This window comes from Phialemonium atrogriseum (assembly GCF_030411735.1).
Source record: "Phialemonium atrogriseum strain 8032-3 unplaced genomic scaffold QBC33scaffold_2, whole genome shotgun sequence".
NCBI lineage: Eukaryota > Fungi > Ascomycota > Sordariomycetes > Cephalothecales > Cephalothecaceae > Phialemonium > Phialemonium atrogriseum.
In genome coordinates this window covers 1,876,013-1,897,308 of record NW_026848139.1, presented here as the reverse complement: position 1 = coordinate 1,897,308, position 21,296 = coordinate 1,876,013, and the positions used below count along the sequence as shown (strand labels likewise).

Below are 21,296 nucleotides of genomic sequence, written 5' to 3'. Positions count from 1 at the left end.
TGTTTTTTGGCAAACCGACTGGGCCCTGCCCGGCACCAGAAAAGGGCGTTTTTCTCGGGTGCGGGGGTTTTTGTTGGGGTTTTTTTTGGGCCCCCCCCCCCCCCCCCCCCCCCCCTTTTCTTCCACATGTCACAATTGGACACGAGACATTTGCTGACGCCGCCCAACAGGCGTCGCCGTCTCGCAGCCCAACAATTTCAACACTGCGCTGGCGCTGATCATAATCGGCGTGTTCTTCACGGGCTGGAACGAGACCATCTGCATCGCCAACTCGACCATCTGCGTGCGCGACCAGAAGGAGATCGGCATCGCCGGCGGGATCGCGGGCTCGATCCGCTCCGCCATCTGCGGCGTCGTCGTGGCCGTCTACACGACCGTGCTGACCAACCGGCTGGGGCAGACCGTCGGGGGCGAGATGCCGCCGGCGCTGATGGACGCGGGCCTGCCCCCGTCGTCGGTCGCCGACTTCATCGCGGCCATCGGCGCCGGCGCCACGGACGCCCTTGCGGCGATCCCGGGCGTCACGGATCGGATCATCGCGCTGGGGTCGGCGGCGTACAAGCAGGCGAACGCGGACGCGTACCGGACCGTGTACCTGACCACGCTGGCGTTCAGTGGAGTTGCCATCTGCTTGACGTGGTGGGCACCTAACACGGAGAAGTACATGACTAGCCACATCGCCGCGACTCTCAACAGGGAGCAGGTCTCTGATGATGAGAAGGTTGTTGTGCAAACCGTCTAGTTTGCAGATGAGGGATATGCCATGCTGCGCCAACCATGTCTACCTAATTACCTAGATACCTACCTTAGCTACCTGCCTACCAAATAATTAGTTGCTTGCCTTTTAAGAGGTAATTAGTAGTAGTAGTTCAAGGGTAATATTATCTAACGTGAGTAAGACCTAATCGCCGCATACAGTAAAGGGCCAGGAGATATAGCTATCTCAATCACCATAGCTTAGTTCCCACTGTAAACCCAAGAGAAAGCCCGGTGACAGTGAGTAGGAGAGCCACATTTACGAACGATGCCACATAAGCTCCTCCATTTGGGTAGAACCGACCATCATCATTGTCGCCGCCCGAGTAACTTGCATTGCCGTCCAACCTGGCACAGACTGTTGTTACGTGCAAGTCTGGCTGGTGGGGGAGCCGCTGCTCAGGGTGCCGCATCAAGATGGCGATGGCAACTCTGCTCTTCTGTTGCGCCAAGGGCCGCCTTCCATTGACTTGGCGTGAATAGGTATAGGACCAGTTGCCCGTGTACATGATTTGGGTCTCGTCGGAGTACGTTTGGGCAGTTTCGTTTGGGGCCTTTTCTAGCGCGAGCACTGCAGAACCGTTAAATTAGAGTCTGGGCTTCACAAGAATGGACGGGTAGGCATAAGTCACATACACCGGGTATTGACGACCGTGTAGTAATCCCGAATCTCTGGCAGTCGGTGGCCGATAACTTGCTTTTCAGAAACGAGAATCTCAGGGCATACGTCGGTCAGGTTGCGGAGCGAGTAGAGAGGGAGGGCCCTGGAATGGTATGTGTTCCAGTAGTTGTTCATCAACGTGGTATTGATCTTTTGGATGCACTCTTCACCAAGCACCCTCTCGCAGCCGTTGTGCGAGCCTCCGACCTCGGTGTTGGCGTTGGTGTAGAAGACAACTATCTCGGTCTGCATCGTCACGTCGGTGTTATTGAGCGAAACCTCATCGTATTCCAGCCAGAAGCTGACAAGCGAGGAAGTGGTGTTCTGCACGTCGCTGGCGTTGATTTCGTCAGTCTCGTCGACCTGAGCCCACTCGGTGCCATTGATTTCGTCCGCCGCGTAAACGAATTTGACACGGCCGGGAAAGAGTGGCGGCCAGGAGAACTCGGTCCACCCGATACTCTACGGATTTATACACGAGATTTGGTCTGGGTTTCCACGATCTTCCAATGTGTAGTTGCAGAAGCCAGTCTGCAGCCATGAGGTCTGCCACCCCAAGACTGCGAGAGGAAGAGCTAGCAAGTGTTCGAAGCGCATTGCTCATGTTTGAAAAACCCAAAACTGCTTGACGAAAATCTGGGTTTTATCACGAAATTAGACCATGGCGGCTTGCCTGGGCTGGCCCAACATTTAAGGCGCCCGTCGCCAAAGCCCTCTTTCCTTCCTCGCCGTCCAATCAAGGGTCTCACCTTCGGGGGCTGTGGATACATGGTAAACTACCGTTAGATTCGTTGTCAGAGAGCCCTTGGCATTGCCTGCTTTCCTCAATTCTCCAAATCCCTCCACGCTTGACCCCAAGCCCCTATTATTCACAGTGGACTTCCCCTCTTTCTCCCCCTGAACAATTTTGCCCTAGTCCCCGCCCGCCCCCACTACGGCCAGGTGCAGAGCTAGCCGCCTCCGGCACCCAATTATCGGCGTCGACCAACGGCCACGCCGCCATCGCGCGCCTGCCTCCTGATCGCCACGGGCGCCGAGGTCAACACCATCACGGACAGCCAGTCGACGTGCCTCCACGGCGCCGCCGACGGCGGCCACGCCCCGGTGGTGGAGCTCTCCTCCTGCGCAGCGGCGCCAACCCGGACCTAGCTCGCCTGCGCGACAGGGTCGACGCCGCTGCACCTCATGAGCTCGTGCGCGCGGCCTCCGTCGACGCGCTCGACGACCTCGGCAGGACGCCGCTGCACCGCGCGTGCATGGGGCGCGCGGGGACGTCGTGGAGGTGCTCGTCGATGCGGGCGCGGACCTGGCGGCGCGCGACTTGGAGGGGAGGACGCCGTTGGAGATGGTGGATGGGCTCGGCGAGAAGACGCGGGTGCATATGAGGGAGCAGGCTGTCAAGCAGAGGTTGAGGTAGGCGGTGGGACACTAAGGCCTGGGGTTGGTGTCTTGTTAGCCACTTCGCACGGTAAGAATGGCATTTCAAGTAGCAAGGAATCACTTAGACTAGGTATAATACTAGGAGACGGCTTTGATGCTATCAAATCAAGAACAGCCGCTACAATGATACCTTCTTGCACTTCTTGCACCTCTCTGCCCCTGGCTTCTTCAATTTTGTGCAGCCAGGGATTGGGCACAGGGGTTACCGTTTCTATTAAAGAGCTTTCTGTTTCTGTCTTTTGCTTCTTCCTTCCAACTCCAAGGTCCTCGTATTTTAACATACGCCCAATCTCAATTTGAGAGTTCCTTTGTGCTGAGTCACGTATACCACCTGGCGTTGATCCTTCTGGCTGTACTGTGTGAGTAACTAGGTTGTTACTGCCAAATGGACCCTCTCTTCAGTCCCTTTGGTACTGTCATACGCAGTCGACATACTCGAAGGAAGGGATTAATATTGCCTTGCCTGTATAGTATCTACCAAAATAAGTCAAACGTCACTTTTGCAAAATGCCACCTAAAGTTGGGTGACAAGTTCTCGAGGTCCAAATAATGTGGAGACCTGGGACGCCACGGCTAACCAAATTGGATATTAGCGCTAGGACAGGACTACAGAGTAAAGCGAGATGCTAACGGCAGACACTGTTGGGCGTAATTTGGTCGTTATTGCTCCACGTCGTTATGGAGACTATCAATTGCCCTTACGAAATAAATTTGATTATATCTGATTCATGGTTCTAGCTGACTAAAGGCCTCTTCTGAATCCATCTTTCCAGGACATGTAGTGTCGCCTCAGGCTGGTCATGGGGGTTCATATGCCCGGCCTCGTCAACCGAAACGATGGCCAGATTCCCAATGTGCTTGGTCATACCTCCCTTTGTCTTGACTCCCGAACTGGAGAAGTACCACGGCTCCAGCGGCGTGGTGAGGAACCTCGCGTGATCCCTGAACGGCAGGCTGTCTAGGATACGCATGATACCCTCCGTGTTCCTGTGGTTCGTCAGCCTTGACTTTATGTCTTCGCGGTTTGAGGTTGCGAATTACGTACACCACGATATCATTGTTCCCGTTCAAGACGATTACTGGGGTATCTTTCTCGTCTAACAGCCGCGTCAGTTCCCTAGACGATGGTATGGTCACGTCGGACTGTTCGTTCCATTTATCGTTGAACGCCCAGTTCACCGGTTCAAAAGTGAAATTTTGAAATCCCAGTGCGCTCTGAACCGTCTCTCTGCCGAAGAAACTGACGAGCTGCTCTCTCCCTATGATATGATTCAGCTGGGAGCTCGCTCATATAAGGCAAGGCTACGCCAGGCCGCGCACGTACCGATGGTGCCGCATAAGGGCAACTCGCCGCATTCGACCCTATCGTCGTAGGGGTTTCGGCCATGAGGACCGCCGCCGAGATGGGACGCGACTGTCTCGTCGCAGACAACCATGGCAGTCTTGCAAAGGACAGGATCGTAGGTCGACCGGCAGATTTCGCCGTGCCTCTCGCAGGTCGGATACGCTCTCTCGATGGCCTCGCACTCCGTCTTATTTATACCTACCCGTTCCTCGCCACTGACGCAGAAATGCTCGTACAACCCAAGGGCCTCGTGAGTGTAGTCGATATACGGATCCACAAGGATGATGGAATCGAAAGTCCGTCGAGACCGAGACGCGTAAATGGGCACATACTTGCCACCAAACGACTCCCCGGCAAAGATCAGCTCCCTGCCGGATTCCTGTTCGGGGAACAGGGCAAAGAAGCCGTCAAAAAACTTGTCGAAATCAACGGCGGCGACATCGAGATTCTCCGCCCAGAGACTTGGATCCCCAGGGTCTGAGAATCCCACACCAATGGGTTGGCTGTGCGTGCGTATTAGATGGCAGACTTGACCGATAGCTTGGGGAAGTGGACGAGAGGCATACTCGACAAACACCATATTGGCCACATTGGTCCAGCTGCTAGGGTTGCGGACCGTGTGATCCCCTTCCTCGGTAACGAGACAAGGGCCTAATTCAAAGAAGGCCCCCATCATTGAAGATCCACCGGGGCCGCTGTGTTTTCGTCCCCGTTCTGTTCAGCGTCCTCTTTCTATCTCCAAATCTTGCCACTGGATAGAAGCTCACCCGTTTAGCCAAATGATCAGAGGGTCCGTTTCTGGATTCCCCCTGCTCTCGAAGAACCCTTTGTGAATGATGAGTCCATATTGCAGCAGGTCAGTCCTTGGCGGAAAGGAGCTCACAGAAAAACATGTCGCGGCCCTTGCCCAGCGGCACTGTCCCTGTCCATTGCGCGCTGCCGGCATCGCAGAGACTGTCATTCTGGCGCGTGGCGTGGGCTGGCCGGGGACGAGTCACGCCCGAGTGCGGGGCAGTAGATGTCAGTACATGCTGGTTATTGCGAGAGGGCAGGGCAGCTATTGGACTGAACAAAGCCCAGAAGGCCGTAGCCAGCAAGAAGGGCGATGCTGCCACAGGAACCATGTCTTTTGTGGGTCGCGAGCTCGCCGTGATGGTAATTCGAAGTCACAAATATGGGAGGCACAGCTGCGGAGTTTTTTTTTCTTCTGCAGGGACCGTGGTGTCGTCAACCGCCTTCCTCTTTGGGAAATCCACTAGTCATGGGCTGCGGGGTGGCCGGGTTGATGGATATTAATTCGTCCCCAACCGTCCCACTAACTTCAAACTGACTCTAACCTACCACCCAACAAACCAACCCTCAACACATCCCCGAAATGCGAGGCTCCGCAACGGCGCGGCTCCGGGTTGTGCCGATAACGGAGAGGTGGGGACGGCGTCGGGCCGGGTTGGACTCGTGGTGGAAACGCGATTACGGCAGGCAAAGACAAGAAAGGGGATCAAACGGCTTGGCCCCGAGGAACACATTCGGCTATTAGACTTCAAAGATGCCATCCACTTCAATGGTTCGAGCCTCTATTCCCAACGTACCGAATGGGGTCATGCCATCAAATTCGTCTGAGAATGCTGCCAGGTGCGACATCTCTGTGCCGCCAGGGTATGATGCCGGTCCGTGACGGGTCCCGAGATTCGAGAATCTAGCACGTGCCTCGTGCCTCAACCAAACAAATCCATGCATTGTTCAGCGAGGCGCCCAGTGGGCTGACTGGCCACGAAGTGGGCAGTGAGCAGACCACATATCCTCAACTGCATACACTCAAAAAAAGAAGAGGGTTCGAAGACATGGATGGCCATTGCCCAGGGATTCGGGTTGTGGAGGAGGTTTATGAGGCTGCCATGTTCTCCATCGCGCAGCCAAGCACCCCCCAAGTCGAGGCGCCGTTTCATCACATGCCAAGCTGTCCCCTGTCGTGATGCACGCGCCGGCGTATTGCTTTTGGGGAAGCGACCCGCGCTGCTTCATGCGCTGTGCTCCATCATAGGGGAAGGGGTACTCCAACCTATCATCATCGTGGGGACGTTTGTTTTTTGTTTTGCTCCAGGGAAAAGAAAGAAAGAAAACAACAACGTACGACCAAGTTTGACAATCCCTGCATTGCGCTATGAACGACAGCCCCACCCGCTGAACGCACAGGTGAGCTACCTACCTTGCCAGAGCTCTGGATACCAACTGGCATCATCACATGGTCTCATCCCAATTCGACTCGTCGTCCGTTGTCTCCGCTGTCAACCTGTCAAACTGCCAAGCTCTGTTTGAAAGGAAGAAACATGTTCGCGGAACGCGGCGCTGAGAGTGTCTGTAATCGCGCCACCAACTCGCCAGAATCGTCACGCAGTGGTCGGCAGAATAGCAAACAGCGCCTCTATTTCGATGAAGTGTGTTCTTACTCCGTGCACCACAAGCAGCACATTCGGTGGGATGCAGTTGCTGTCCAGTGTTTGGCCTGAACCATGCCCATCTTCGTCCCCGTTGGAGTGACAGGAGACTGCTTCTAGATCACGGCCGCGTGATTTAACCCGGTCTTCAGACAAGTTCCCTCCTCTTGGCACGGCACCTCTCTGCATACCACCGCCAGGGTCACGAAAAGAGGACCAATCCCACCCCCACACCGTTTTCATTCCTGACCCACAAATGCACATTTGGGGAGCCTCAACTCCCTGTTCCCCCAACCCGAACTGGACATCACAGGGGGAACCTCTCTTGGCGGGTTTCAACGCTAGAATAAACGAGACAAAGTTGGCCCAAAGGTCTCAGAACATTCAGTTAGGCAAACCCACCGAGAACTCAAAACAGTATTCGTAAGGTCTAGCCAGCCATGGCTGACCCTGGATCGCCTAATTTTAGCCACCTCGAATCAACACCCCCCTGACAGGGGACGCAACACCCAATTATGTTAAATTATAAGCTTAAACTTTCTCCTAGACGATTCATGTTTGTTTTTACGATTGATGCGTCACATCGCCTTCAATTCGGCTTCCTTTCTCCTCTTTCGCCCTGGCGGCTGAGTTTGATTTTTCCTCTGGCACTCGGCACCAGACCTTCACTCTTCGCTTCCTCACTCCTTATTTAATAAAAGTGCTTTTTGAACGGGAACCATGTCGGTAAAATCATGTCCAGCATCTGGCATGGCCAGTGGACGATGTCCCGCCTCATCATCAACGGGACGAAGCAGAGGCAACAGCCGGGTTGGACCAAGAGGCTGTGCGTTCTCCGGCTACAGCCAGCTGGGAGATCTCCACACAGCATTTGACGTTTGTACGGCCGGATTCCACACGAGCCTGCAATGCTGACGTAGGAGACAGATTCCGAGGGGGGTCGTTGCTGAAGAATGGCTTCGAATGAGGTAGGGCGGCCAGTCAGGAGTGGTGAAGGTTTGGGGCTGGGCTAACCCTCCATAGGGAGCGTAAATCCATCACTGAACTGCTGTACTCCAACATGCCCTCACCAGAGTATGTCAACAGTGTCAAGAACGTTGACTCTCTCACTGCCACCGACCAGGACCTCCTTGCTGTGGCTCTCGGTGCTCCAGCGAGGCAAGTAATGATCAGGGCCGAAGAGATCGGCCCTGCAACGGGCTGGAAAGACGGCTACCTCAGCTCCGAACACGGCTTCTGTCCGCCCGACTACGACGAAAGCCCCGGTGCGCTTGCCAACTCACCTGGAAGGATATGGTCAGACCTCTGCGAGAGGATGCCGGGCTGCGTCGCACGAGGCCGTGTCCGCGAATCCGTGGCGGCACTACCGATCGTCGAGGGGACCGAGGATGTCATCCCCGACCAGGCACTATGGGGCGCGGTTGTCGCCCTAGGAATGCTATGCTCCATCTACCGATACGAAGACAAGAACGACGGGAACAACGGCATCTCGGTGAACTCGAGCAGGTGGAAGCCGGACTGTGAGATGGGGGACGATCTTGTCGAGGAGCTGGCCGGCATCCCGCGGAGCATTGCCCTGCCGTACTACCAAGTCTCAAAACGGATTGGCCGGGCAATACCCCATCTCACCTTCTTCGACCAGGCATCTTTCAACCTGAGAATCAAGGACACCGCGTCGTCGTACCCGTACATCGGCCGCACTGACAACATGGAGCTCCGATGGCCGGTGTTCGGAGAGCGGGCGGAGATCGCCTTCCTCAAGGGATGCGCCGAGACATCGGCATCGTTCCAGCACGGCGCGGATGCCATTGCCGCCTGTCAAGAGCATGTCATGAACCGAAACATCGAAGGTCTTCTCCGGGAAATGATCCGGCTCAAGGAGATCCTCGAGCGCATGCCCAACGCTTTCCACTCCATCTCGACCAATCCCAGCGCCGGCGAGAACTACGTCTCGGCGCAGCATTGGGTGCGATGGGGCAAGTTCTCGGCTCCGCTGTCGAAGCGGTGCCCCGCGGCATCCGGCCTGCAGTTCCCGCCGTACCTCGTCATGGACGCGTTCCTGGGGAGGAAGAAGTACGATTCTTTCTTGGGCGCCGAGGGCGTCCATCTGCGCGCATGGTTGCCGTCGAATTGGCGCGCCTTCATCGCCGCGATCGAGTACCACTACCGCACTCCCGAGTTCGTCGCCCAGTCGGGAGATCCAAGGCTGATGGGCGTCATGGATGGCATTGTCGAGGCCTATACCGGAGAGCGCGGTTTCATGGGCACGCATCGATACAAGGTATTTGGCATCCTCGAGGTCGCGAGCAAGACTGGCCGGACCGAGACCAACGGGGCGTCCGGTGCTAGCGACGCCACGGGTAGACCTTGGGAGGAGACGCACAAGCAATTCTCCGAGGCGATGAAGGAGCGGCTGGAACCCTTTCGGGGAAACATCGACCTCGAGCCCAACGAGATGCGAGGCACGTTCGAGGAGTGCCGCTACAAATGCCGAGTCATGAGCAGATCCTTCGTCGACAGTGATCCGAACCGATCGATTGCTCTGGTCACCCTCGATATCCGGAACACGGGCATCACCTTCCAGCCCGGGGATCGGCTCGCCGTCATGCCGCTAAACAACTGGACCGAGTGCGCCAAGGTAGCCGCAGCCCTGGGCCTGGCAGAACTGCTGGACGCCCCCGTCTCCCTGAACCAGAAGTGGCAGCGCTTTGCCCAGCACCTCGGATCCGTTTCCAGGACTAAACCTATCCAACTCACCGTCAAAGACATCCTGCGACGAGGTCATCTTGCCCCAGTCACCAAAGATCTGGCTCTGAAAATTCACGACCTGCTGCGGGCCTCGTCAAACACCGTCCTCCAAGTTCTCGCCACCGAAGAATGGCCAGTACGGGGGACACTCGGAGATCTCCTGCAAGGGGCAGTCACGGATACGAGTCAGCAGATCTGGGACAGGGCATTCGACCTCAACGGGGATCTCGCATGGCTAGCCGATCTGATCCCCGTCGAGGTTCCCAGAACATACTCCATCTCGAACCACCCGCACGAGATGCTGCCCTCAACAGTCGACCTCACCATCTCGCGCGCCGAATACAAGCTGTGCTCCACCTTCGCGGGCGACGCCGAGATAACGTGCGCCGGCGTCGGGAGCGGATTCCTCAACCCGTTCCTGTCGTCGGGCGAGGAGCTGATCGCGTCGGACGAGGACATCCTCGTCGGCGTCTCGCGGCCCGTCGCCTTCCAGCTGCCTGTGGACCGCGCCGCGCCGTGCGCCTACTTTGCGGGCGGCAGCGGCATCGCCCCCTTCCGCAGCTTCTGGCAGGCGCGGGTGGCGTCGCGCGGCAGGGCGGCGGGCCGGGACATCCTCTACCTCGGCGTCCAGTCGCGGGAAAGGTTCTGCTACGAGGACGAGATCCGCGAGTATGTGGACGCTGGCATGATGGAGGTCCATGTTGCCTTCTCGCGGGACTCGCGCGGCCTCGTGTATGATCGGAGGCTGAACGATCTCGTCGAGAAGGAGATCTCACCTAGGTACATTGACACCCTCATCGTCGAGCAGGGCGCCACGGTGTGCGACCTCGTCATGTCCAAGAAGCAAGGTGGTCTCGGCGGCTACCTCTACGTGTGCGGCTCCGTATCCGTGTTTGACTCGGTCATGAGCGGCATCCGCAAGGCCATCTATAATCACCGGTCTGCGACGATGGAGACGACGGACATGATCGTCGAGAAGGCCTTTGCGGAGCGCCGCTTCATGCTTGACGTATTCATGACCCCCAAGCCGCTGTCGTGCAATCTCCCGACCATCCCGCTCAGCGAGCTGGCGAAGCACACCGGCCACCGACCGGACAGCAGGATGTGGATTGCCGTGCACGGGAGCGTCTACGACGTCACCGACTTCTGCCCCATGCACCCAGGTGGCACATCCATCATCAAGTCCAACGCCGGCGTGGATTGCTCGCAGTCATTCGACAATCTCGCCCACACGAACAACCCCGAGGTGGCCAGCCTTCTCACCAAGTACTTCATCGGCCAGCTGACGCCCAAGCCCGACTTCCACGGCAGCGAGGAACTCGGCAGCCTCTACGACCTGTGGGCCTCGTATCTCCGCACAACCGTCGAGACCCTGGTCGCCCACCAGTTCGAGATGTACGAGATCATGGGCTCCGGCATGGACAACGCGGGCAAGCACGACGCGGCGGGGGTGACCAACATCTGGTTCCGGGAGAGCATGGTCAACATGATCGGCGTGCGGACCTTCTACGACTACCAATCCCGCCTGCTGCAGAGCGGCTTCTCGGCGCTCTTCGGCCCCAAGCTCCAGGAGCTAGTCCTCAAGCTCTCCTTCGCCCTCGCCGACGCCGCCCCCTCGGGCATGAACACGCGCCTCCCCGACGTGCTCGGCACCATCGCGCGCGCCAAGACCTCCCGCGACGCCATGGCCACCTCGCACGAGGTCGCGCAGGTGGGCCAGTTCGTGACCGACAGCGCCGCGGCGGCGCGCTTCGCCGAGCGCGGCATCCTCGCCTACGCGGCGCGCAGCGTCGAGCTGGACATTGAGCTCCTCGAGGACATACGCGACGAGGCCTGCCGCGGCATGGACGCCTTCGCCGACATCACGACCCTCGAGGGGGCCGACACCGCCTCCGACCGCGTCGCCGCCCTGTCGGCCTTCTTGCTCGCCGCCCTCGAGCGCATGGCCATGCGCCTCGAGCTCTTCTACGCCAAGCTCGCCCGCCACCGCGTCTACCAGCCCGAGCTCGAGCGCAACCCCGCCCGCACCCGCTGGACCCTCGTCCGCCGCCGCATCCGCGACGGAAGCTTCTTCGCCCTGGCTCGCGAGGCCGTCCTGGGCGACACTACCACCACCGCCTCCACTGCCGGCACCGGCTTCGACGGCGTCATGGCCCGCGTGCAGGCCAGCATCCGGGAGGCGACTGCGCCGCGCCAGACCGTCTCCCCGCCAGCGCCAACCACGCTGGCGGCCGTGCATATCGCGCGCGCCACGGCTCCTCCGGTGGGGCCGAGCGATGCGTCCGCGGCGTCGGCGAGTGTGAACGCGGGGGCGCTGCGGGCCATGTCGGGGTTCATCGATGGGAACTTGCGCGCTATCCGCCGCCTTAGTAGGTTGCCGCCCGCGCCGCTTGCGCTCGAGGGGCTGAGGGGTGTTATGGATCCTGTGGGGGAGGAGGAGGTGGTGTACCATGTTGGACAGCAGCAGCAAGAACTGCAACGGCAACAACAGCAGCAACAACAACAGCAACAGCTTCAACTGCAACAATTACAGCAGCAGCAACAGTACCAACTCCAGCAACTCCAACTACAACACCAGCAGCAGCAACAGCAGATCACCCTCTCAGCCATGCCCCCAACCCCCCCCTCAAGCCGCGGATCAAGCCGCTCACCCTCACGCAAGCTGGGCCCACCATCTTTCCCCGCCGCCAGGGCTCCCCACTCGCGCGGCCCATCGCTCGAGCGGCTCCTCGCCCAAACGGACGTGCGCCGCGTCCACTCACCAGCGGCATCATCCAGGCCCGCCGCCGCCGCCTCCCTCTCGCCGAGCGCGATGACGATGATGATGTCGCCGTCAATGCCTCGGACCGGTATCTCGCCATCCGCCGCCGGCATGGGGCCACCCGCCGCCGACGCGAGCCTGGCCATGGGCGCCATGATGAGCGGGCTGAACGTCAGGCGGCCGCGCGGGACCAGCGTGCCGTCGCCGATGCTGCTGCTTTCGCCGCCGATGGGCGGCGGGCGGGCCGGTCGGTCGCTGAGCTTTGGCAGGTCGGGCGGCGTGCGGGCGTCGACGAGTTCGTTGAGGTCGTTTAGGCTTGGGAGTGTGGTGGCGGAGGAGGCTGGTCGGAGGATGGCGCCGACGTTTTAAGGGGGGGTGGGGGTGAGAAGGGCGGTCTGGAAGTTTCAGTATATTATCTTCGTATGCCCCGTTGGGGTATTTTTGTCTACGGAAGTCTCCCCCCCTTTGGAGAGGAGCCTTAGTTTAGATTGTTTCATGTCAGTGTCGCAGATAGTGTCAATACGGTGGGCTCTATGCAAGTAGATTACTCCTTTTTTTAACAAAAGAAAAGGTTTTTTCAAAGGCAACGGAACTTCAAACTATTTTCACTTCCTGTGAATCATCCATGTCTTCTACCAATTCTTGTATCAGTCCAAAAAGCGAATTGAAAAACGATCAAAGAAAAAAGGGACGAGTCTTCAGCTTGTTAAAACGGCCAGTTTGGCAAACCGCCTGCCGATAGATTCTCTCCGCGACTCCCCGGTCTTTGATTTCCCCTCTTCCCTTTCGTCTGTTCTCACCTCACGTCTAGATTCCGAGTGTTTTCTGTGTTTGGATGTCGATGGCGTATCTCTTCTAGATGGTGGTGTCCCATCTCGTTTGGATCTTGTGGGCTTGCTCCGGCTCGGAGCCCTCGGTTTCGGATCTGTGGCTGGGAAGCCGACAACAAATGGCCTGACCAATACCTCACCGTGAAGGCCAACTTCTCTCTTGCGTACAAGCCCGGGAAAGAGGCAATGTAGGTTCTCGGAAAGCTCCGTTCTGGTTACTGGGGACCAGGTATCGACGTTCCAAAGAACGGCGTCGTGTACAGCCAGCAAGAGGTTGACTGGGGGTACGGATACCAGGTACGTATCGTTGGAACAACCCATCGTCTCCCCTAATTTAATAGCTGGCTGGATGACCGTACGTCGCAGGGCTGGAAAGTGCTTCTCTATCGCTTCCTTGCCCATTAAGCTGCGGAGATCTTGCTTGAGGAACTCGAGGATCTCCTTCGACAGCTCCTTAGACGAACGCCGGAAGGAATCAGTCGCCATTACGGCGGTTATGGTCTCCCCTCTCCACCTCGATATTCTGGGTAAATCTGCGTAGGACTTGTTAGCACGAAATTTCGGCAAGTTCTAGGAAAAAGGGACAAACCCCTCCTCAGCTCTGATACCATCGCCACTTCAGCATCAGAAATAAAGTCCATTTGTCTACGTGTGAGTCCAACCGGATAGGTAATGCCCAACGGTGACTGCTTGGGAGGAAATACATCCTCTAGAATACACCTCGCGACGACGAAGGAGATGGCAAGGTAGTCGTGCTTGCTCAGCCTACTAAGCCAGTCGTGCCTCTGACACCGGCTGCTTAACCCCAGGAGTGCAGCAGCATCCTTCCCATCATTCGTACGTATAAGCCGGGAATACCGTTGTCTGAAACGCTTGTGATCAAACTTGGGATCGTGAGTAACGTCGTCAGCCCATGAGACTATAGCCTCAAAGAAATTGGTGAATGCATCCCTGACTTCTGTTTCGGAGCTGGAGCTCCCACTCTGCGGAGCACTTGAGGGCTGGTTTTCAGGGGTGGTCGGCCGTGACGCCGCATCTTCGTTGCCTTCTGGTGTCCCTTTGCGGCTGTCGGGTTTCTCCTCAGCAGTGGAAGACGCCGTAGACGGTTTCTTGGCCGTCGGTTCCTTTGACTGCCCCGGTTCCCCCTTCTGGATTTTGCGCTCGTCGTCAACGGCTAGAGAAGCTGATGTCGACTTCTCAACATCGTCTTTCCCAACATGTTTCGGCTTTTCCGCAGCTGCTTTTTCGGGGGCCTCTTCTTTGGCCGTTGCTATCGAGTCTGCCGACGAGTTTACGGCAATTTTCTCTTCGGAGTCCTTTGCATTTTTTGGTTTCCCTTTGTCGGAATCCGACTTTTCGTTATCCGTTGTAGAGGTCATAGCAGCGTTGTCAAAATGAAAGAGAGGAAATGGTGACACTCCATTGCCAAGTTCCTGAGGTTTCCGACATTATTATAGAGACACTGGGGTCCTGAAATAAGGAAGGAACGCAGGGGCCATAGTTGGATCTCAGATAGTATAATTATGACTCCCATTATCAAGTGAAAAAATGACAGTCAGTTGATCAAGATGTGATTTGAGGGGCAGTTATTCGCTTGACAACCTCGGGAAAATTGCTAGTAATTGGAGAGAGGGCTGGGCTGTCAAAGCGACAGATTTTCACCGCCGTCCCTTAGTTATAGACTCATTCCTGAAAATGGATCGACTCCGATTCAGAGGCAAGACTTGATCACAACTCCCTAAGGTATATCTAACTACTTGGAAAGTTGACTGGCAAAGCGGTTGATGCGGTATACTCTGTGTGGTAGGGAAACCTTGCATCTGAATACAGAACACAGCGACTTGGCTGAACAAATATAACGCCAGCATGAATTCGAGACTCAAGTATGCATTATTCGCTTTAGCCAATTTGCATACCTACACTGGGGACTAGGTACAGTACATTCCCGCCAACTCACAACAGCTGGCCGATTCATCCCAAGAGGCAGCAGAAAAAAGCGACCGAGGAAGTATTGTGTTGACTAGAGGGAAATGACGAGCACTTTGACTAGGGTGGGTGGACTCAGGGTTATTGCGCACCCCTTTTCCACTGACAACGCATGTATCCATACAAGGTGGGGAAGTGGTGATGGAACGAGAATTCAACGCATGCTTTTATACTTGGCATGATGTAGCCCGGTTCCGGGTTTGATGCACCGTCTATTCTGACCCCAAGGACATTCGCAGATGAGCATTGGGCTACTCCAGGTCGAAACCAACGGATCCATTTCGTTTACTGCACCGTCAGGGTCATATTCAATCCAGTCAAGGTGATTATGGTCGATTTCAATGAGGTGAGATGACGATGATCGCAGTCCTTGGCAAACTCTTAATTAGGGGATCCTTCATTAGGAGCGGGCACCAGTTGTCGCACGTCAAAGGCAACACACTCATAATTTTGGGCTTCTGGAAACAGGATCTCTGGTTGTCAACGTTGCAGCTCGGCAGCGCGGCAGAGAAAAGCGCGGCAGACCAATCCCGGGAGCACGGGACAATTACCGGGCGATGCTGACAGCTCACGGCAGTCAGCGATCTGCAAGCACTAAATATAATCCTCTCACCCCCGCAATAGGAATACGACTCTTGGCACACGACACTGTGGGATGAGCTGTAAGGTGGAATGACCCAGGCCCCGTTGTGATTCGTCCGCCAACAGAGAACGCTGTTGAAGGAGGCTCGTATTCAACTGACTCCATCGTCAGGTGGTGTCGTAGCGGGATGGAACCGCATGGACAGAATGCGTGGTAATCACCACGCTCGGGCCTCGGATAGGGCTCTTTCAAGGTCGTGTAACCTAAGCAGGACCTCCCCTTGGCTTCGATGCCATGAAGAGTCCACACCGCCAGGCTTAGTGGTGCTGTGATCTCATGGTAGCAGTAGGTTGCTCGCCACGGCAGGATACGGAGTCAGACGTCAAGGGACGCCCAAGAAAGAGGCCATGATGTCGTCGTATTATTTCTTTTGGGTTACTTGACTGCTGATCATTGCCTGGGATTGCAGGTAAGCAGCTCATGGTCCGTCTCGAGATCTGGGTATATAAAGGGGGAAGAGGTAAGTTGAGAAAGAGACTCTTCTGTTCTGTTCTTCAGGCTCGACCATCACAACCACAGCTCTGCTCCCATTCGATCCCACCAGATCCAAACAACAAACCCACAAAAGTCAAAACACATACCTCCATACACCCAACCCCCATCCAAAATGCACAACCCCCTCCTCGCCCTCACCCTCACCCTCGCCACCACCGCCACCGCCCTCGGCCAAGCCAAAGTAGTAAACAACTGCGACTTCGCCGTCTCCGTATGGTCCGTCGGCTCGGCCGTCTCCTCTCCGCACCGCCTCTCCGCCCACGGCGGCAGCTACGGCGAGACCTTCTCGCGCGACCCGCAGACGGGAGGGCGGGCCCTCAAGGTGACGGTGCCAGCCGACGGGCTGTGGACGGGCGCCCCGCAGGCCGACTTCGCCTACAACCTAGACGGCGCGCAGGTGTGGTACGACCTGTCGGACGTGTTCGGCGACCCGTTCGCCGGCCACAAGGTCGTCGTCGCCAGCGCGGACGCGTCGTGCCCGGCCATCGTCTGGGGGAACGGGACGCCGCCTGCTGGGAGCCAGGTCAAGGTGTGCACTGCTGACCAGAGCGTCACGTTTACGCTTTGTGCGGCCTGAGTTGGGATTGAGGGATTTGAGATTGGGTGACATTTGTGTTGAGGAAGGCGAGGACCTGTGTGGAAGGGAATTAGGAGGGCAAAGGGGTTGAGTCGGGATTTGTTTTCAAGACAGGGGTAGGACTCGTGGCAACAGATCAAGCTAGGTCCTGGGAGCATCATCAAGTTCCAAACCGGTCATTCATCGATTTCCCCACGATACAAAAGGGGTCTGCTTGAGAACATCATCTTCTGTTTATAGCAATTCTCAATTACTATTAGGAACTGTGATCTAATCTCGGTATAGAATCTGCGAGGGCAGACCCCGAGCTGAAACGAGTTTGTTTACTCGTGCCACGGTTTGAACTAACAGAAGTCTATCTATGGTATTTTTTTTTGGGTGAAATCCGCCGACGATGCATTCAAATCATTAGCCCCCTCCCCCTTTGTAAGTTCTTCACATGCGTCAATCATCCCTCATTCTCGTCAAGTGCATCATCCCAGCTCCTTTTTTTTTTTTTTTCATGTTTCGACGCGTTGGTCGATGGGGTATCTACAGGATGCCGGCGTACTTGAGGAGAGCCTCGTGGCCGTTGAACAGCTCAGGATGTGCCTTGGAGAGAACGCGCACAGCCTGGTAGAGGAGTTGACGAGTCTCGTCCTCTATTTGCTCCTCCGGTGGCCCCAAGACCTGTTCAAAGACGGGAATCAGCTTGGGAGTGAGTTGCTGGATCGTCGGCTCGTTTGAATCATCTGTGCGGCGCCATCGGTTAGTCCGTGTGGTTTCGGGGTGGACAAGGGAGCAGAAGGGGGGGGGGGAGGGGGGCCACTTACAGAGTTTGTAGATGCATTCGTACACCGGAGCATTTTCCTCATAGTCATCCTTGAGCGGCAGTAGATCTACCATGGCTGGCAAGACTTCACCGAGCGGCACATGCTCGGGGTGGGCCATGATCATCCTGGAGAGGCACCCGGCCGCGTTGTCCTTGATCCGGGAACCCTGGATCTGCAACATAGGCTCCAACTTTCGGAGGATGGTCTCGTACTGGGGCAGGTATGCCTTGCTGTCTGTCGAGTTGATAATCAACTGGCCAGCGGCATAGGCGGCGTTGCTCTTGGTCTCCATGTCAGTGTCCGACAGGCGCTTCAGGAGCAGGGCCAAGAGGGTCGACGTGTAGGGGGTCACCGCCGATCCCATATTGGCAGCACACTCGGCGATAACACCAACACCAGTGGACCGCTCAATGTCCTCGTTGGAAATTCCGAACTTCATGATGGGCTTCTCAAAGACCTTCCAAAGTTCGCCGAACGACGGGCCGAGGGCTGCCGCGAGGCCGATGACCACGTCCAGTGCCGTGTCAATAACGAGCCAGTCATACTCTGACGAGCCTTCCACCTCTTGTTCTTCGCCGTCGTCGCCGAGATCCTGCTGGCAAGGGTGCGACCGGGTGATGATGGTGCCGAGAACGGTAACCACTTGTGTGAGCATGTCCTGCTGGGCCAGGATAGCGGGACCACAAGCCTTCAGAGTAGCGGCGACATTCCGGTTGACCTCGGTCACGACAGCACTGTGACTAGTTAGCGCCACGATCCTGAACAGAGCCTGCGGGACAAATTTTGGGCGTTGATATGTGAAGATCAGATATTGATAAGCACGTTTTCTCAGCACTCGCAATAAATTGCGTCTGAGTGAGCTGGGTATAACGTAAAGGTATTCATCACGGAAGAATCACGAGGAGAGATGGGGACGCGAAAAGGAATCCTTGCTTACCGTTCACCTTCCTCCGACCAGAGCTGCAGGGTGGCACTCGAGACGATCTCTCCAAGCGTGAGAAGGGCAGGGGTCGGTGCCTGCTTGGGTGGGAATCCTGGCTCCCAGCTGACACCCGTCTCCTGCTCCATGAGCTGCCAGACACGGGCATACGCGCGCCACAGGGTGCAGATGGCGGCCTTGCGGCAGCCTTCGTACGAGTGCTCGGCGAGGGGCGCAATCTTTTCCACAGCCTTCTCGAGGTATTCCGAGACCTCGGCAGCACCACAGGCATGGGTGATGACGTCTCCCAGAACCTCGATGGCGACCTCCTTTTCGAGGGCCTCGGTAGAAACACCGGCATCCTCCCAGTCGTCTTCGTCTTCGTCGTCCATCACGTTGTCATCCACGTCATCCGTCTGCCGCACCTTGATCCTCTTTCCGGCGGTGATGAGCTCATCCTGGGTTCCAATAATGGCCTTTTCTTCCTCGGTCAGCTGGAGAGTGACCTCCTCCTCCTCCAGCTCGAGGCTGTCGAATAGGCCGGTGAAGACGCCCGGGAGGAAGGGGGCGAACTGGGCCTCGTAGACCTTGGAAAGCGAGCTCCACAGGATGAAACTGCTCTCCCGGAGTCTCGAGTTGTCAAGCTTGAGGCCCTCCTCGCTGGCCTTCATGAGCTCCATTACATACGGCTGGAACATCTCTGCCCCGACAGCCGTGGCAATGCGTCCCATTGAGTCGCAAACGCCACTGCGCAGAGAGAGGTCTTCCTCCGAGTCTTTGACCAAGAGGTGGTTTCCAAGCGCCCGCATTGTCTGCTCAAAGTACGGCTTGAACTCTTCCCCGAGCGAGCTGGCGATGGCGCCCAGTGCGCCGGATGCGGCGATCTTGACCTTGAAGTCCTCATGGTCTACTAGCGCCCCAATGTTGCCGACCAACTCGCCCGCATACTGCTTCATGACATCGGCTGGGAGGCCCTCAGACATGGCATCAAGGGCGCCGCATACGGAGCGGATAATGCCGGTGCTCTTCTTGGCCTGCTGGGGATCCGAGGCAGTGGAAATGGCAGCCTGGAGATTCTTCACTAGCGCAGTCATCAGGGCCTCGTGCTCCGAAGCAAGCTCCTCGGCGACGTCTTCTGCAAGCCTTGCGAGACCGACCAAGGCTGTGTGTCGGACACCGGCGTCGGCATCGTTGAGGAGGCTGATGAGGTGGGGCATCACCGACTTGAGCTGAGACGCGACGAAATCGGGAGCTCCTTCGACGCATGTGCCTAGTGCGAGGATACCCGCCTTCCGATAGCCGGCCTGCTCCGAGGTGGAGAACTTGGGGAAGGCGTCGAGCAGGGGGACGATGACCTGGCGAGGCGGCAGGTCGCTGGCAAGCTGGTCAAGCAATGCAAGGGCCAGCCTGGCAGGGTTCATCTCTTCCTCATCCTCGTCGTCATCGATCTCGGTCAGGATCACCATGCTCTTCAGGGTCAGCTGGGAGCCCATGTCCCGCATCCCCTGGACCTTCATCCGGCGGTATCGCACCGTCTGGGCCAGGAAGGAGAGCGCCTGCGAGCGGACGTCCTCATCAGCGTCAGTGTTCGACGCGAGATCGAGCATGAACTGGACAAGATCCTTCAGGAAGCCCCCAATCAATGCCGACTCGTAGGCAAGGAACTGCTGGAAGACCTCGAATGCCTGCTTGGTCTTCTCGTCGTCGCCCTGCTGGACTGCGTCCTTGAGCACCTCAACCATGAGGGGGATCAGCGCCTGTAGGGAATTTACAGACTGCTCGTCCTCCTCGGGCTCGACGAGCATGAGAATGGCGCCGACAGACATCATGGTATTGATCCGGACATCTGCACTGGCGGGATCGCGGATAGTGTGGCTGAAGAGCTCGAAGAGCTTCGAGAGATGCTCCATGAAATGGGTTGGGTTCTCCTCCAATATGCTGAAGATGATGTACATGCCCACCTCGCGCTGACCGACATCGCTGTTGTGGGCAAGGGTGAAGAGGGAAGGGAGAAGATCAAGCCATTCCCCATCTTCGAAGTCAAGGTTGGCGATGGAGGCGATGACACGGGACTCTGCGTGTCGACACCTCGGGTTCTGCTCCTTCAAGGTGGCCTGGACCAGATGCTGCCGAACGGCACCCTTCTGCTCTGCGGGAATGACCTTCCAGTGCTTGTCCACCAGCCGGGCAGCCTGGATAGCTGCCTGCTGTCGGACGCCGAGGTCGCCATGGGTCGCGATGATCTCGATCAGGGCAAGGAGGGATTCAGGATGGACATAGAAGTTCTTCTGCAATTCCGCGGTGATTGCCTTGATTCTCTGTGTGTCGGCTGCATGCAGAGAAAACTGTTAGCAACCGCAGAAAACGGGACGGAGCCCAACAATTGATGGGGGCTAGGCTGCCCGAGGGGAAGACGCACGAACTTGGCTCTCCTTCAGGAGGCTCGCAAGCTTTTGTTGATCCATGGTAGTGTGAGAAGCTGGGACGAAAGGAAATAAGGGGTATCAAGGGCAAATATGGACGATAGGAAAGGGAAACGGAGAGAACCACAGCCCTCCAGAAGAGGACTTGTTCAGAGAGAGGTGCTTTGGGAGAAGGAATGAAGTAAGAAATTTCGACGAGCAATTTTTTCTGCCAATGTTTTGTGAAAATCAACAACTGCCTTACCCAGTTAGGCGTCGAGGGAACAGCCACAGCGGTGCGGGGCAGGTGGGGTTCAACACAGCAAAAACCAAGAACTGTGGCTCAAGGAAGCCCCATCTCACGTGACCTACCCGACTTCAAGTTGAGTTGACTCCAGCAAGACGAGTCAGCTTTTGGAACAAGACTGTTCCAACTCGTTAAGTATCTCTGGTTCTCCTCCTTGAGTTCCTCCGTCCTTTGTTCAT

The 21,296-nt window shown here is 56.9% G+C and overlaps 7 protein-coding genes across 7 annotated transcripts in view; 3 read left to right on the top strand and 4 right to left on the bottom strand.

Annotated features, from left to right (window-relative positions):
• Positions 1-742, top strand: part of QBC33DRAFT_616099 (fungal trichothecene efflux pump) — a gene marked incomplete at both ends in the record, with an annotated part of 2,401 nt that extends 1,659 nt beyond the window's left edge. Inside the window, one exon of the mRNA XM_060432652.1 lies at positions 171-742. Within this exon, the coding sequence (XP_060288129.1) occupies positions 171-742 (572 nt within the window). The remainder of the gene's footprint in view (positions 1-170) is intronic.
• Positions 743-947: 205 nt separating this feature from the next.
• Positions 948-2,187, bottom strand: QBC33DRAFT_511400 (uncharacterized protein; the record flags this gene model as incomplete). Its single annotated transcript, XM_060425839.1, has 3 exons — positions 948-1,327; positions 1,393-1,879; positions 2,167-2,187. The coding sequence occupies 3 exons, from the start codon at positions 2,185-2,187 to the stop codon at positions 948-950; spliced, it is 888 nt and encodes a 295-aa protein (XP_060288128.1).
• A 1,364-nt stretch (positions 2,188-3,551) lies between these two features.
• QBC33DRAFT_525172 (carboxypeptidase Y) lies at positions 3,552-5,568 on the bottom strand. The gene is made up of 6 exons (XM_060426790.1): positions 5,086-5,568; positions 4,970-5,027; positions 4,769-4,897; positions 4,182-4,705; positions 3,903-4,116; positions 3,552-3,844 (listed from the first exon to the last, which is right to left on the bottom strand). Exons 1-6 carry the CDS (start codon positions 5,324-5,326, stop codon positions 3,592-3,594), a joined length of 1,419 nt encoding a protein of 472 aa, XP_060288127.1. The 5' UTR covers positions 5,327-5,568; the 3' UTR covers positions 3,552-3,591.
• Positions 5,569-7,357: 1,789 nt separating this feature from the next.
• Positions 7,358-12,515, top strand: QBC33DRAFT_444373 (alpha subunit of putative sulfite reductase; the record flags this gene model as incomplete). Its single annotated transcript, XM_060424268.1, has 4 exons — positions 7,358-7,513; positions 7,565-7,605; positions 7,661-11,810; positions 11,976-12,515. 4 exons carry the CDS (start codon positions 7,358-7,360, stop codon positions 12,513-12,515), a joined length of 4,887 nt encoding a protein of 1,628 aa, XP_060288126.1.
• Positions 12,516-13,451: 936 nt separating this feature from the next.
• QBC33DRAFT_555070 (uncharacterized protein) lies at positions 13,452-14,355 on the bottom strand (the record flags this gene model as incomplete). Its single annotated transcript, XM_060429592.1, has 2 exons — positions 13,452-13,509; positions 13,697-14,355. The coding sequence occupies 2 exons, from the start codon at positions 14,353-14,355 to the stop codon at positions 13,452-13,454; spliced, it is 717 nt and encodes a 238-aa protein (XP_060288125.1).
• Positions 14,356-16,061: 1,706 nt separating this feature from the next.
• Positions 16,062-17,029, top strand: QBC33DRAFT_525164 (uncharacterized protein). The gene has a single exon (XM_060426789.1). The coding sequence runs from the start codon at positions 16,213-16,215 to the stop codon at positions 16,675-16,677; it is 465 nt and encodes a 154-aa protein (XP_060288124.1). The 5' UTR covers positions 16,062-16,212; the 3' UTR covers positions 16,678-17,029.
• On the bottom strand, positions 16,921-21,020 carry QBC33DRAFT_525162 (ARM repeat-containing protein). Its single transcript, XM_060426788.1, has 4 exons — positions 20,828-21,020; positions 18,427-20,737; positions 17,490-18,223; positions 16,921-17,408 (listed from the first exon to the last, which is right to left on the bottom strand). The coding sequence occupies exons 1-4, from the start codon at positions 20,871-20,873 to the stop codon at positions 17,209-17,211; spliced, it is 3,291 nt and encodes a 1,096-aa protein (XP_060288123.1). The 5' UTR covers positions 20,874-21,020; the 3' UTR covers positions 16,921-17,208.
• Positions 21,021-21,296: the final 276 nt, after the last annotated feature.

Excerpts from the sequence above, each read along its gene's own strand:
- QBC33DRAFT_525162 (XM_060426788.1), bottom strand. The coding sequence starts at position 20,873 with ATGGATCAACAAAAGCTTGCGAGCCTCCTGAAGGAGAGCCAAGTTC. Across the intron at positions 18,224-18,426 it reads TGGTCGGAGGAAGGTGAACG|TGCTGTCGTGACCGAGGTCA; the intron begins GTAAGCAAGGAT and ends AACTAGTCACAG. Across the intron at positions 17,409-17,489 it reads CGAATGCATCTACAAACTCT|ATGATTCAAACGAGCCGACG; the intron begins GTAAGTGGCCCC and ends GGCGCCGCACAG.
- QBC33DRAFT_525172 (XM_060426790.1), bottom strand. The coding sequence starts at position 5,326 with ATGGTTCCTGTGGCAGCATCGCCCTTCTTGCTGGCTACGGCCTTCTGG. Across the intron at positions 5,028-5,085 it reads GGGCCGCGACATGTTTTTCT|GGTTCTTCGAGAGCAGGGGG; the intron begins GTGAGCTCCTTT and ends TCATTCACAAAG. Across the intron at positions 4,117-4,181 it reads GCCCTTATGCGGCACCATCG|GGAGAGAGCAGCTCGTCAGT; the intron begins GTACGTGCGCGG and ends ATCATATCATAG.
- QBC33DRAFT_525164 (XM_060426789.1), top strand. The coding sequence starts at position 16,213 with ATGCACAACCCCCTCCTCGCCCTCACCCTCACCCTCGCCACCACCGCC.